Source organism: Gymnoscopelus microlampas, assembly GCF_963454915.1.
Source record: "Gymnoscopelus microlampas genome assembly, chromosome: 5".
Taxonomy (NCBI): domain Eukaryota; kingdom Metazoa; phylum Chordata; class Actinopteri; order Myctophiformes; family Myctophidae; genus Gymnoscopelus; species Gymnoscopelus microlampas.
In genome coordinates this window covers 36,585,833-36,599,586 of record NC_139942.1, presented here as the reverse complement: position 1 = coordinate 36,599,586, position 13,754 = coordinate 36,585,833, and the positions used below count along the sequence as shown (strand labels likewise).

The following is a 13,754-nucleotide window of genomic DNA, read 5'->3' as shown; positions in this document are numbered from 1 at the left end:
GGGTGTCAGAATCCTTGAAGGCCCAGATCCTCATGTTTCACTTGGGCCCCTTGGCTTAACGCCCACAGGTGTAGAATATTCAGTGGCCTCAGGGAATCCACCTTCTGTTTTATTTGTTGTTATCACAGTGTACAGGTTATTAGGTGGTCTAACCATTAAGTAGGGGCATGTGGTGAATGCACACACTTGACACTTTGATTGAAGATAGGTGAGAGAAACTCTGAGATTAAAGCAGCTGGTAGATCTCTGTCTTTAACAGAGATCAAAGCTCTGGGGAATGAAGGTTATGTGTAATAAGGATGGATAGAAAAGGTAGAGTATTTGGGAGTGAGGGTGGCACACCAGAATTTTTCTCAGGCCCTCAAATATCTAAATCATTCACTGCACTGCTAATTAAGGCATTCCAGAAATTGTGAGGAAGTACAAACCGCTTCGTCTGCATCCTATGGTAAGTCTCTAGCTGAATGTTGGTAAAATGCCTTAAATAAAAAATGTGCTCACACTGGGATGATTTATAATAACATAAGGGTGTTATTACACTTTAGTTCCCGCCTTAGTAACTGGAACTAAATAAGTGAAGTAGTTATTACATGAATCTTCTCCACCAACACTGCAGACCATAATTATAATCCTATAGCGAGTGGGAACACCCGGGTTTGAATCTGTCCTCAGTCTTGTCTTGCATGTTTCTCCCTGCTCTTAGTTACCTGTGTCTTACCACTCTCCTGTCTGGAAAAAAAGCATAAAAAGTGCCAATAATCATAATTAACAGAAGTGCACTCTTTTTCACTCAATGGAGCATCTGAATGACATCCAAAAGAGTCATGGTTTCCAAGGTACCAGCATTTTAATCCCACTTTTCATGGCCTAAAACAAACAACCCATGTTGTAACCTAAATGAAGACTTTTGGTTTGGTTCCCCTTATTGTCTAAAAACAGTGGACACTGCGGATTGGAACTGATAGATCTATAAATATGTATTTATAAATCTGATAAAGATATATTTCATTTGTATGTGCTTGTTCATATTTGCTAGCCAGCCTGCCTCTTGTGTGACAATTTGGTTAAACCTCCTGGGTCCCTCAGGCAGTGCCTGCAACTTTGTTTTTGTTTGATCGCTCCTAGTATAAATCAACATTATTAAGATAGTAGATTAATCTCGGAATTGTTTACAGTATCGAGGTCGCCGTGAACCTAGTTGCCAAGGACAAGAAGCAAGCTGGGGCCACAGACAACTGCTGACCTGATGACGGAAGGCGTAAACCCACACTGTATATAAAACTCTGTATCTCTGTTTAAACTTCAGAAGAATATATCTCGAACCATGCTTTTCCGACGCTTGTAAGATCTCTACTCTGGAATAAACCCAAATACTATTATAATAAGAAGTTTCCTCTGTTTATTGATTAATTCACATCTGACCGATAGATATGGACTGGTATTAACTAGGGAAAAATAAATCTAACAGGAACAGTAGACATTAATATCCTAATATTTATGAGACCAAACACTAGACATTTGTAATAATCCCAGTGGTTTTTAATGAATACATATCAGTACAACGTTATAAAATGTATAAAAGTATACAGTTGGTACATGGCAAGGCAATGTGAAAATACACAAGTGTATAAAAGCTAACTGGTGTGTGTAGTGGTTAAGCTTCTTCTCTCCATGGAGCCACATGCCCTTGCTGGGCCTGCTCCAATCCTCCATGCACACTTCCTCCTGTGCTTCCCCTACGCTGTTTCCTTCATAGTCTTCCTACCGTTTGTCTAAGTACATAAAAAATAAAATAATACAATCGGGGTGGACGGTCGCAGTCAGAAAATTAGTTTTGGATGTGCGTGTTTTTGTAAACTTTGTACAGTATTAAGTACTGTATGAACAGCTATCAACAGTCACACTGTTTCCAACAATTCTATAAAAAACATCTGTGAGGTAGATATGAATTGAAGATTGTATCAATATTTTGACTGTTCCTTCAGTTTAAATGATTTAATACTTTTAAAATTGCTAAACTGAAGCCTAAATTACACTTCACAGGACGAAAATAAACGGATAAACGCCACACAGACTCCCAAGAGAGTTTAGAATTGTTTTCATGCTACTGTATGTCTGTGTCTACATTACATGATGGAATTAGTATTTACTGTGTGTGGGCTAACACTGGACTATGTAGAAATCTGTAGTGCTATAATGTATATACAGTTAATGACCAAAATCCTAGATGATATCTAATCTCACAACATGAATATATAGATCAATATACTACTTTAAAACACTGTCAGCACAATGGTAAAAATGTTTAAAGGTTTTGGAAGCAATCAATGAATAAACAACAATTGCAGTGGTTAAAGCGGTGGTTAAATATTAGGCAGCTTGTGTTTAGTGTGCTGCATTGTGAATTCATTGCTATTGTAACGCGACTGTTAAGTAAGTCAGTCTTATTTTGATTATGAAAAGATCATTACATTACATTACAGTCATTTAGCTTTTATCCAAAGCGACTTACAATAAGTGCATTCAACATAGGTAGGGAACGAAACTACTAATCACCAGAGGTCTTAAGTGCATTTCCTGCAAAAACAAGCAACCATCATAAGAAGTAGAAAAGAGCAGGAAAGGTAGGCTGTGTTTGGAGTGGAAAAGGTGAGAAAGGTGTAGAAGAAATGCGTGTTCTCTATTTGAAGATCTTGCTTTTGCCTCCGTCACAGGGTGACAACATTGGCTGATGGCCTGAGAAGTAGAGGGATTGCTTCCTGCGTTTCCAGATAACCACGATAATCCGTACCACCAGGAGAACACACGCTAGCAGCAGCAGTACCACTGAAAAGAAAGAGAGAAGTGAGTTGAAATGGTATCATTAGAAAAGATAATTGGAAGGTGCCAACGAGAAATGTCACATAACTGCACAGCCTCTCATCTGCCTGTGTTTTTTGTGACACTTCACTGTGTTATCGACATAAAGCAGATAAATCCAGATACCTACTAATGAAAAACAGCTGACAGTCTCATATCCACTGTTGATACATATATCCATTCATAGGCAATAGATATAAATGAATGCGTATATTCACTGGTGATAGATTGTACACTATACTTATATTTATTGATATAATATACATTATGTTAATCAGTCAGTGTGCAGATATCTAGTGTTAGACTAAGTTCATTTATTCTATTTTATTCTCTGAATGTCTTATCAATGAGATTACTTTTAGGGGACAATCTAGCTGTAGTTTACAACCCTCGTAGACGTATTTACGATTCTGACGTCTTCAATCTACGAGAGTTGTAGGGTGCTCGTCCCATGGAGAGGGGCACTTTCTGCACTTATCCCGTAGACACTCCAAACATGTACAAATTGAAAATAAAAGGTGCTTACCGCAAAGCCCCAAATGTTAACGACCTCTGCGGGGTAGTAGTGATCCCTGTAGAGGTATATCTTTCAATAAAGAAGTCTTTTAATCCAGCTTGTGTCGGAATCTTCACTGTTCTTCTTTTGTTTTAAATGAGTTTGAACTGCGCAACAGCGATTTGGCGGCCGGGAGGTGTATTGATACATCGTGTGTTCAATGCGCAATACACCTCACGACCTCTACGGGGATCACTACTACCCCGCAGAGGTCGTTAACATTTGGGGCTTTGCGGTAAGCACCTTTTATTTTCAATTTGTACATGTTTGGAGTGTCTACGGGGTAAAGTGCAGAAAGTGCCCCTCTCCATGGGACGAGCACCCTACAACTCTCGTAGATTGAAGACGTCAGAATCGTAAATACGTCTACGAGGGATGTAAACTACAGCTAGGGACAATCTAGCTTTATAAATGAAGGTAATTTGGGGCAAATGTGGGGTTAATATCCAGTGGGGTTAATAATATCCAGTGGATTTAATACCTTGTGCATAAAACCTGATATGATCAAACAACTCACCCATAAAGACAGAGTTAGGAGTAGGGTCAGCCGGGTGGTAGTGCTTGGATACATTTCCCACCAAAGCCACGATCACCACCGGGTAGACTGTCAAAATGTAACGCACCCAGCGGTCCAGCAGACAGTTCTCCAGGATGAACCTACGGACACATCATAAAAGTGAGACCGACAAGGCAATCATTCTTTTGTTGTTATGGTTCCGATTGTCACATCTCATCCCACTCACCATGCCACCAGCTCCACAAACAGGATGCACAGGGAGGCTGTGGCTGCCGTGCTCTTTTCCACGCCCCACAGTTGGAGAACCATTGTGAAGTTGATCAGAGTGGCAATGGACGTCCATGTGGCGTAGAGGGCCAGTCCATTCTGGACCTGAAGACATGAACATCCACAACAGGCTGCATGGGTTGGCAGTTGTAATCGAAAAGGTAAGTTGAACATATCAACATCCTATACAACATCTAACCAATAGATTGCACTCACGTTATTTGTATTTTATCAGTGAGCTTTGGTCTCATTATCACTAACCCTGCTACTACTACAACAACTACAAATAATAATAATAATCATAATATTGATGAGGAAAACAAATTTGTAATTTGATATACAGAATACACCTCAAACTACACAGTAATGAGAACGACAGCCTATAAATTAAGGAAATGCGTAATCTTTGTACCAAGTGTTTATAATATTGCAACTCAAACTGTAATTGTAATATGTCATATCAACCTAGAGGTGTGCATAGTTGAGTGGCTCATCACTTTTCATTTGGGGGGGGTCTTGTAGTGTGTTTCAGCCCAAGTTTGTTTTGGGACTTTTATCACCCTTTGGTGGCCAAAATTGCAGACAGTGACGTAACATTGTATACAGTACATATACATACCCTACAATTTGCAACAGTGATACAACTTACATACAGTACAGTTTATCTGTATACCCTACAGACAAACACAGACAGACAGACAGACAGACAGACAGACAGACAGACAGACAGACAGAAGCACAGAGACAGACACGTCTTCAGGACATAAACAGTCGTACCACTATTCGGAGACAGACCAGGTCTTTGGGATAGTATTTCTGCAGCCAAAGTCCGTAGTAATTGGTGGCATAGCAGCAGAAGAACACAGTGCTGTAATTTGCCACCGTTAGCATTCCTAAAACAAGTAAAGCTGACCCCATCATCCTGATAGAGAGAGACAGAGAGAATCAGAGTGCAAGTGCAACATAGTATAAATTAGGCTCAATTCATTATTTTATCTATACTCTGTCGCACTTGCCAAAAGTAACTGTCAAAGTAACTGTCAAAGACTAAATTAGGCCAACACTCAAATTAGCAACATATGGTAACCTTCATTCAATTACTTTTACTACCACAGACAGATTATATTACATAGCAAAATGAATAGGAACTTTTGAATGCATTACTTCACATTATATAGTCAATAATTGTCCTGCATGTACCTTTAAACATTTTAAAATAAGACAATCAAAACAAGAAAATACACAAATATATATATATGTCCACATACTCTCTGTCAAACAGTAGAAGCCATATCATATTCATCAGCATGCTGGCGATCCAGTTCCCGTAGAAGACATAGGGCAACAGACACAGAGCCCAGTATCTAGAAAGTGCATGGAGAGAATAAATGATAAGAACGAACTGTCTTCATTCGTATGTCAATCAACAAGCTGCAATACAACGCATAGGGCATAAAATACCATAATGTACACATAGTTTTACACGCACACACACACACACACACACACACACACACACACACACACACACACACACACACACACACACACACACACACACACACACACACACACACACACACACACACACACACACACACACACACACAATAAATGTATATAAATGTGTAATACAATAGAATGAATTTACCAATACCCTCTGAACAAACTGATAATCCTAATATATCCTAATCTCCAGCTTTAACAACATGGTTCTGTTTATTAGTGTTGGATGGTGACCCATCCTCTGCACTGATTGATACAGAGTTATGTATAGGGCTGTACAAGCAAGCTGTATGTTATCTTTATCGGTGAGACGGTGACCCACCCTTTGCTCAGAAACGCAGATATGTATAGGATTGCCACGGCGGGCCAGTATGTTTATTGGTGACCCACCCTCTGCACAGAAATGTAGATATGTATAGGATTGCCACGGCGAGCCAGGTATAGATGAGGCCCCAGATAGAGAAGGTCCAGCCAGCTGGGGTGATGAGTGTCTCATAGCGGGACGACACGTTACCAGTAGTGGAATGGAATGGACCTGAAAAACAGCAGCAACCGACTGAGTAGGAGAATGCAGCAGAGAATCCAGGATTCTCCTCACAAAGGTCTTCACGACCGGATCTAACAGGTCTTTTACACATAAAAGGCAAAACAAAAACTCCATGAAGCAGCCATTATTTATTTCAATTGGGAGTCAGTGAAAATAAATTAATGACGAAATATAGCAAGGTTTAAGTAAAAGGTTTGCTTCCATTTGTCCACTGAGCAACTACAGTGTGTTGCCTTTTAAGGAACGTTTCCAAGAAGAACTCCAATCAGACCATGAGACCAAAACCCAGCCTACCTTCTAATTAAAGAGTTGCTTATTCACAGTAGTCTCTGAGACCTTTTAGTAAAGGGGTGGGAGCAGGATAACAGACAAATGGTTTCAGTTGCGATTCAACATATAACCATCATGCAGAGACCACATCAAACCTGACAAACATCACATACTCGAGGCCTGAATTTGCCAGTATCATATGAGTCATCACATTACCCTACTACCAGACACATTTTGGTACACACAAAAGAACATTCACAGTCACACTGGTAAATTAACTGGACATTATGGGTGATTTAAGTGGAAATTCAGCACCAAAAAAAACTACACCTAAAAAAGAAAAGACAAATAGAACAGAATGCTTGTCATTTCTTTCTTAAAACCAACTTCAACAGTATCCTAAAGCAAGTATGTTATAAGCCATTACATCATATATTCTCCATATTCTATTTAGTTTTCTATTCTAACTATGTTTTATTCCTAGAGGTCAGCTCTTCCCCCTCACTTTCCAGAAGGAGGAGACATTTCACAGTAATCTGGAACAGACTACATTGTGTAACCATAACAAACAGCTGGAAACACTTATTTCATGGAAATATTCCTTAAACATGAGTCACTACTGGGCAGATTATAAAAGCGATGTGAGATATTTTGTAGCATGATTGAAAATGCATGGAAAAGAATCGCAATCGACCAATATTGAAGAACAGTTGACTTTAAACAGTGCCATTGTATTGTATCGTTTCACAACACAACACAACACAACACAACACAACACAACACAACACATGTAAACATGTAATAACTCACCTTTGCCCGTTCCAGCCAGCGCATTAACAACTATAGCTGCGATAAAAAACAGCACCGAAAAGACTATGACAATAACACGAAGCAAGCTGCTGTCCGCCATCTTATATTAGGCTGATAAGAAATAATAATGTGATTATAGTTATTTCGCTTGTTGTTGCTCGGCTGAACTTGGGTGGATCGTAAACCATGTACAAAAGAGAACTGCGCGGAGCTGGAGCTATACCTCTATGAGCTGGAGCTATTCACAGCTGGCAGAGTTATAGATCCCATAGCCCGAATGGTATGTCGTGCTGTGATTGGCTGTTGAGAGTTGGCAGCCAACTGTCACCATGGTAACAGAAATGTGAAAAAGACCCCATTTGTCTCATCCACACCCAACAACCAAAACAAAACACAACAAAACAAAACAAAACAAAACAAAACAAAACAAAACAAAACAAAACAAAACAAAACAAAACAAAACACAACACAACACAACACAACACAACACAACAACACAACACAACACAAAACATGATTTTAGATGTAAAAGTGTGGCTGAAATTCTTTAAGATAATGATAATAATAAGTATTATTATTATTATTTTCTTTTTTATTATTATAAATAATTACGTAATAATACTGGATGCTAAGTGATAGTACTTTGTAAGGCATACGTATGTCTTAGCAGCAGTGTCAAATGTGCAACAAGCATCAAAATCCCTTATCATGTGATTGTCTACATTGTGCAAGTAAGATTCTTACAGTTGTTTTATTTTGTTTTGTTATTTTTGTTCGTTTGTGTGTGTGTGTGTGTGTGTGTGTGTGTGTGTGTGTGTGTGTGTGTGTGTGTGTGTGTGTGTGTGTGTCTGTGGGGGGGGGGGGGGGGGGGGGGGGTGAGCTATTGAGCTAATATGAGAAAATTAAAGGCTGTCAATAGGCTACGTGCAATTAGAGACTAGAAAACACATCTGGACAGTATCCTAGCAACAAACTACTTGAATCGCAGCCTAAACGTTTCGGGCTATGGGATTGATTTGATTTCAGACTGATTGATTTATATTGTTGTTATTTGAGGCGGACCAAACACCACTCGAGCTCACTTCTGCTCTCTACTGGAACTTGTAGGTATAACACTATGGTATTCCCACAGTTTGCAGTTAGAATCCAGACGTTTCCTATCACCATGGCCATATTTGAGTGAATTTATGATGTTGGAAACGGATTGTACTTTCAGTCTCTAGTCTTTGCTTAAAAAACCCAGAAGAACCCAGGTGTTTTATTTACAACAAAAAAGTGTCAACCTTGTATGCAATAAAACTCAATTAAGAAGCATAGTTTTGGTACCATGGTAACATGACAGGGCCTGTGACAGGGCCATGACAGGCCTGCCATTCAGTGCTGTGAGAGGGGCCTGATGTGACAGGGCCTGACATCCATAAAATTCTACTTAATTACAATCATCAATCATCAATCAACAGAATTGGCTTTTCTTTTGCTCTCCCTGGGAAGTAGGCCATAATTACATAATAATCACATACTAACAGTCCAGTTTAATGTAACATCTCATATTTGGAAATGTTTTCTAATTTATATAATTTGTCTTATCTGAAAGTAAATAAGTATGCAACATGAATGTATTGGACTGGATTAAATGATTTCTTTACGTAATATACTTCTTTCAGGTTCCTGATTGAGTATTCGCAGGGTTGTGCAAAAAATAGCACACTAAACTAAAACAGCTCATAAAACCAACTATTCCAACCATCCAACTATTTGATGGCTTATTGCCGTTTTTTCTTCAATATTAACAGGAAACTATCAAAGTAAAGGGTACATTTTTAACAAGTGTTGATGCCTAAATTGTCCTCCCATAATGTGCTCATATCGGTACAAATAATGTCTTCCCTGTTGCCTTCCCATCTTTTTCACAGTCGTTATGGGGATCATGGGAGGGGTGTGGATCAATTAAACGAAATGTAGTTTATATAGGTCAAGAAGAAACATTTATTTCAATTTCTATCAACAACGAATCAGAGCTTCATTTTATATAGCCTTAAAAAATACAGTGGTTCAGTGTAAAATCATATTATACAGAGATGCCAGTTTTCAGTGATCAAATGTAATCTTTGACATCAGAAGTAGCAAAAAACATTGCTTACAACATGTCCCAATATAAATACTGCTGAATTATATTATTATAGAAGTTCCCAATGATGGGACATGTAGAAGTTCTCAATGATGGGACATGGTTAAAGAATAAGTATATGAGAGAGAGAGAGAGAGAGAGAGAGAGAGAGAGAGAGAGAGAGAGAGAGAGAGAATGACATAATGGAAAGGTGACATGGTGACCACTATCGGTCTCTGGTACAGACGTGGCACTGACTAGCCTTCTGGCGCTGCTGGTCAGCTGCTTTGATGGTACCCGGCTCTGGGGCGCGGAACTGATCTGCTCGGCTGATGGTAGTCAACCAGAAACTGTAGAGGTTGGCAAAGTAGTGACAGGTACCCCGCGCACCCTGGCACTCTATGAAGGGGTGTGTTCGAAAGTCTCTGAGGCAGCTACCTGAGGAGGTCAGAGACTGGCCTCCGCCCTCGTCACCTGCACCTGTGTGCTGAGGAGGTGAGAGAAGCAGCACAGTTTCAGGGAAAATGATAAAACATCTAATTTATTACATCTGTTATGCACTAATTTGCTACTATTTACTATGCTGCAAAATGGAAAAAAAAAGGAAATCCTTTTGTACCTTTTGTGTCTTGCACACATGAATGTGCACACATGCACGCACGCACGCACGCACGCACGCACGCACGCACGCACGCACGCACGCACGCACGCACGCACGCACGCACGCACGCACGCACGCACGCACGCACGCACGCACGCACGCACGCACGCACGCACGCACGCACGCACGCACACACACACACACACACACACACACACACACACACACACACACACACACACACACACACACAATGCAGTCGCCCATGTCTTCCTCATGCTCACCAGGAGGAAGGAGTAGCCAGTCCAGAGGCTCCTCCAGCGAGGCGGACAGGCGGGAGGCGCGTGGTCCTGGCTGTGAACTGCCACCACTGGGGAGGACGTCTCACACACCGCACAACGGCTGATGTGGGAGCCGATCTCCCTGCCGGAGAAGGGCATCATGGGTATGGGTGCGGTAGTGGAGAGCCAGTAGGACTTGTCATTGCGGCTGGAGTAGTGGCAGGCACCCGTGTTGCAGTAGGAGAAGGGCATGGTGGAGAAAACTGGCAGACAGGAGCCAGCCTGGCCTAGGGAGGGAGAGGTAGGAGGGGAAGCAGAGGACATGGTAACTAAATTGGGTATCATTGTGTTGAAATGCGATGCAGCAGATAAATCCGATGCACTTCCGCAAATGTCACAGAAATATGTTTATGAACTGCGTGAACCCATGTGTCCCTTTTCTGGGCATGTCATAATAGGCCAGTGTTTCTCAACCTTTTTTGCCCCCCCCCCCCCCACCACACACACACACACACACACACACACACACACAAAACTTTGACTTTGACCAGATGGCTTCATACAGGCCAACTTTACCTAGGTCCTGAGTGTGAGCCTTCTCCTGACCCTCCAGGTACACCAGACTATAGCCGGTCCAGAGCTGAGTGCTGCCCCCAGGGCATGGTGGCACCACTACCGACTGGCTGTGAATGACCAACAGGTAGCCTGGACTCACTGGCCTCCTCCGGCCCGGCTCACCTGGGTCACCTGGAAGGCCTGGTGGACCTGGAGGATGACAAGAGAGCACAGGTGAGGCAAAACAGAGAGAGAGCAGGGGGGGGGGGGGGTGTAAAAATAGAGATTTCCACTTATTTTTCCCATAGAAGAAGTTAATATCTTACTTATAAATCATCTTATTATCTATGTTAAGGGAAATCTTAAGCAGAAAAACTTTAGGTTTTGTTAGAATTCGATAATAGGCGAGCCACAAGAACAAGAAATGTATGAAGGCATCGCCAAAGAAACTTTGTTTAATTAGTGAATGGGGTGGACTGCACTTAAATCAACAATTTGAAATGATTCATATAACTACAATTCGAGAACATATTCATATGGAGGTCCAGAGATCATTAATACCGATTTTTGTGAAATTTGGACAAAATATGTGGGAGGAGAAGCTAAAAGTGTGTTTTGAAGAAAATTCAAAATGGCGGAAACTCTATCCTGACACAAATGGGCGTGGCCTATATGGGGAGTTGCATCAGGACCCAAGAAATCTAGGGAAAAAAAGATTTTTATTCTACGACCAACGGTTCAAGAGTCATAGGCCAAAACGTAAGGTGGGCTGTTATAGCGACACCATGAGGCCGAGTGGTGTAATTCTTTTTTAAATAATTTCGCAGTAAATTATGAACCTCCCCTCCAAGTCTTGTAACGCTAGCCTTTACGTTTTTTGAGTAAAAAATACTTGAATTTGATTTTTTTTCATTTTCCCATTAGAGTGGTTGGGGAAATTTAATTCACTAATAAATCAATATCAATTAAACTATACAACCAATCTCTTAGCAAATTGGGGGGAAAAACTGTGGGAGGAGTAGCGTGCCAAAATAAAGTTTATCTAGAACATGAAATAAAGTCGGAAGAGTACTATAGTCTGGTTGCCCTGTTAGGGCAACCACACTAATGATTCACTTGTCTGACAATTTCTACCATGTCTATCAAGACTCAGGCTGAGTCTCATGAGCTCTTGACATTTAGATTTGCTAGGGCTAAGGGGGTTGGCCTTTTTAAAGAGGTATTACAGGATGCTGCTAGCTCTATGCAAATGGCCCATGCATTAAGAACTGTATGCAGAGTTATCAGCATGATTGGGGATAGGATGAAGCTGTCTGTGTGTTCCGTGTGGAAGAGAGTTGCACCTCCCAGACTACCTGCTGGAGACATCTCATGCCTGCAGGTACTCTGGCTATACCCGTGCTACCTTGCGATACTCTTTGGCATGTGTTAGTGGGCACTGCATCTCACACCAGCTGATGGGAACCATCTGAGCACCTGCTTCACTGCGGGCAATGACCACTCCCAGCTCGTTCTCTGCTGTAGTCAACAGGTAGTTCGACTGCACATCCCCCAAAGATATCACTTTAGCCAGTACGATGTCCCCTGGTCTAAAGCTTTTGTATGTTTCAACCTTGTCTTTCTCTGTGGCCCGTACATCTTCTTTCCTGATAGTGCCTCTGAAGCGGTCCTTCAGTGGTGTGGAGCCTACATAAAGGATATGAACCTTGGCAAACCTGGGGTTAATGCTGGTCACCTTACAGGTGACTATTGCGCCAACATCTGGCAGTAGATGTGTTTCTGTTTCCCTCACCACTGAGATCACTGGTAACTCCTTTCCTTCGTTTTTCCTCAGCACGTATCCAGCTAGTGAAGAATAGATGTAGCTATTCATCGAAGATGTACCTTCGTGTCGAAGGTACACGCCTGTGCCGGGTATGCAGTCCTCTGTGCTGCATAGCTTGTCACCAGGAACACACAGCTTCATGAGCGACATGTTTTCAAGAAGACGCAATACCAGGTTTCTATGGCTTCAATAATTCCCTGCTATCCTGGGGGCTTGATTTGACATCATCTGCTTTTGTTGGTTTGTTTGAGGTGCTGTACATTGGTTGTAACTGGAAGTGAATGGTGGTCAGATTGGGCTGAAAGTGAAACCTTGCCCAGATACGTCATAGATGACAGTCACAGACTGACTGAGGTCACAGACTGACATCATTAGACCCAGTCTTGTTTATTTCTGTATCTGGTATAAAAAAGTTCAAGGTGCGCATCTGCGCGTCTGTGGAGAGTGCATAGATATGCCCATATAGGGACTGGACATTCATAAGGTGACAGTTGTCAATGCAATAACCCCGGCAACGACAGGCAAGCTATCACATACCCATATATGGAGATACCTGTGGGTATGTGCCTGGATTATGCCCAAATATGGATATGCCAAGATGTGGGTGGGCGAATTATGCCCAAATATGGACATGCCCGATGTACACGGAAAATTGCGTTGTTGAGGCAACGGTTTCTGTTGTGACTTACATCACATGCCCATATATGGAGAGACCCACTGACATGGCTGTCTGGGTCCACTTTATGCCCAAATATGGAGATGAGTTAAATCACAGAACTGATGTCATAGATCACTGACATCATAGACCTCGGCCCCAAGTACCGGTAGTTAACCCTCCCTATAAGCTGTACAGTTCATTGACGATGGACAACGTAGTCTATACTGACTTTGGGGCTTCTCAAAAGCATAATGATCAAGGAATGTTAAAGCTTTACGACGTACTGAATAAGGCCACGGATCGACGGGCCGCACTTTGACCCTGAGGTTTATTTCAATAAGCTTAAAAGAGAATGTTCACTCGGAGAACTGATGGACCAGGAGAGCTGCATGGTC

General features: G+C 41.6%; 3 protein-coding genes across 5 annotated transcripts in view; all 3 read right to left on the bottom strand.

Annotated features, from left to right (window-relative positions):
* Positions 1 to 1,517: 1,517 nt before the first annotated feature.
* On the bottom strand, positions 1,518 to 7,572 carry LOC311045697 (uncharacterized protein). Of its 2 annotated transcripts, XR_014600798.1 has the most exons (8): positions 7,333 to 7,572; positions 6,096 to 6,240; positions 5,468 to 5,563; positions 4,977 to 5,121; positions 4,159 to 4,304; positions 3,933 to 4,072; positions 2,601 to 2,826; positions 1,518 to 2,468 (listed from the first exon to the last, which is right to left on the bottom strand). XR_014600798.1 is itself a non-coding variant. In XM_084057657.1 (7 exons), the coding sequence occupies exons 1-7, from the start codon at positions 7,430 to 7,432 to the stop codon at positions 2,681 to 2,683; spliced, it is 918 nt and encodes a 305-aa protein (XP_083913783.1). In that variant the 5' UTR covers positions 7,433 to 7,572; the 3' UTR covers positions 1,518 to 2,680. The 2 variants fall into 2 exon arrangements, 1 of the variants encoding a protein (XP_083913783.1); XM_084057657.1 differs by having other exon boundaries at positions 1,518 to 2,826.
* A 1,711-nt stretch (positions 7,573 to 9,283) lies between these two features.
* LOC311046017 (uncharacterized protein) overlaps positions 9,284 to 13,754 on the bottom strand; it is a 52,068-nt gene continuing 47,597 nt past the window's right edge. For both annotated transcript variants that reach the window (XM_084058090.1, XM_084058091.1), the window contains exons 45-47: positions 10,898 to 11,086; positions 10,325 to 10,608; positions 9,284 to 9,926 (exon numbers count right to left, since the gene is read on the bottom strand). In XM_084058090.1, coding sequence (XP_083914216.1) covers positions 9,666 to 9,926; positions 10,325 to 10,608; positions 10,898 to 11,086 — 734 coding nt within the window. In that variant the 3' untranslated portion in view covers positions 9,284 to 9,665. The remainder of the gene's footprint in view (positions 9,927 to 10,324; positions 10,609 to 10,897; positions 11,087 to 13,754) is intronic.
* LOC311046040 (exosome complex component CSL4-like) lies at positions 12,049 to 12,851 on the bottom strand (the record flags this gene model as incomplete). The annotated part of the gene is made up of 1 exon (XM_084058134.1): positions 12,049 to 12,851. One exon carries the CDS (start codon positions 12,849 to 12,851, stop codon positions 12,267 to 12,269), a length of 585 nt encoding a protein of 194 aa, XP_083914260.1. The 3' UTR covers positions 12,049 to 12,266.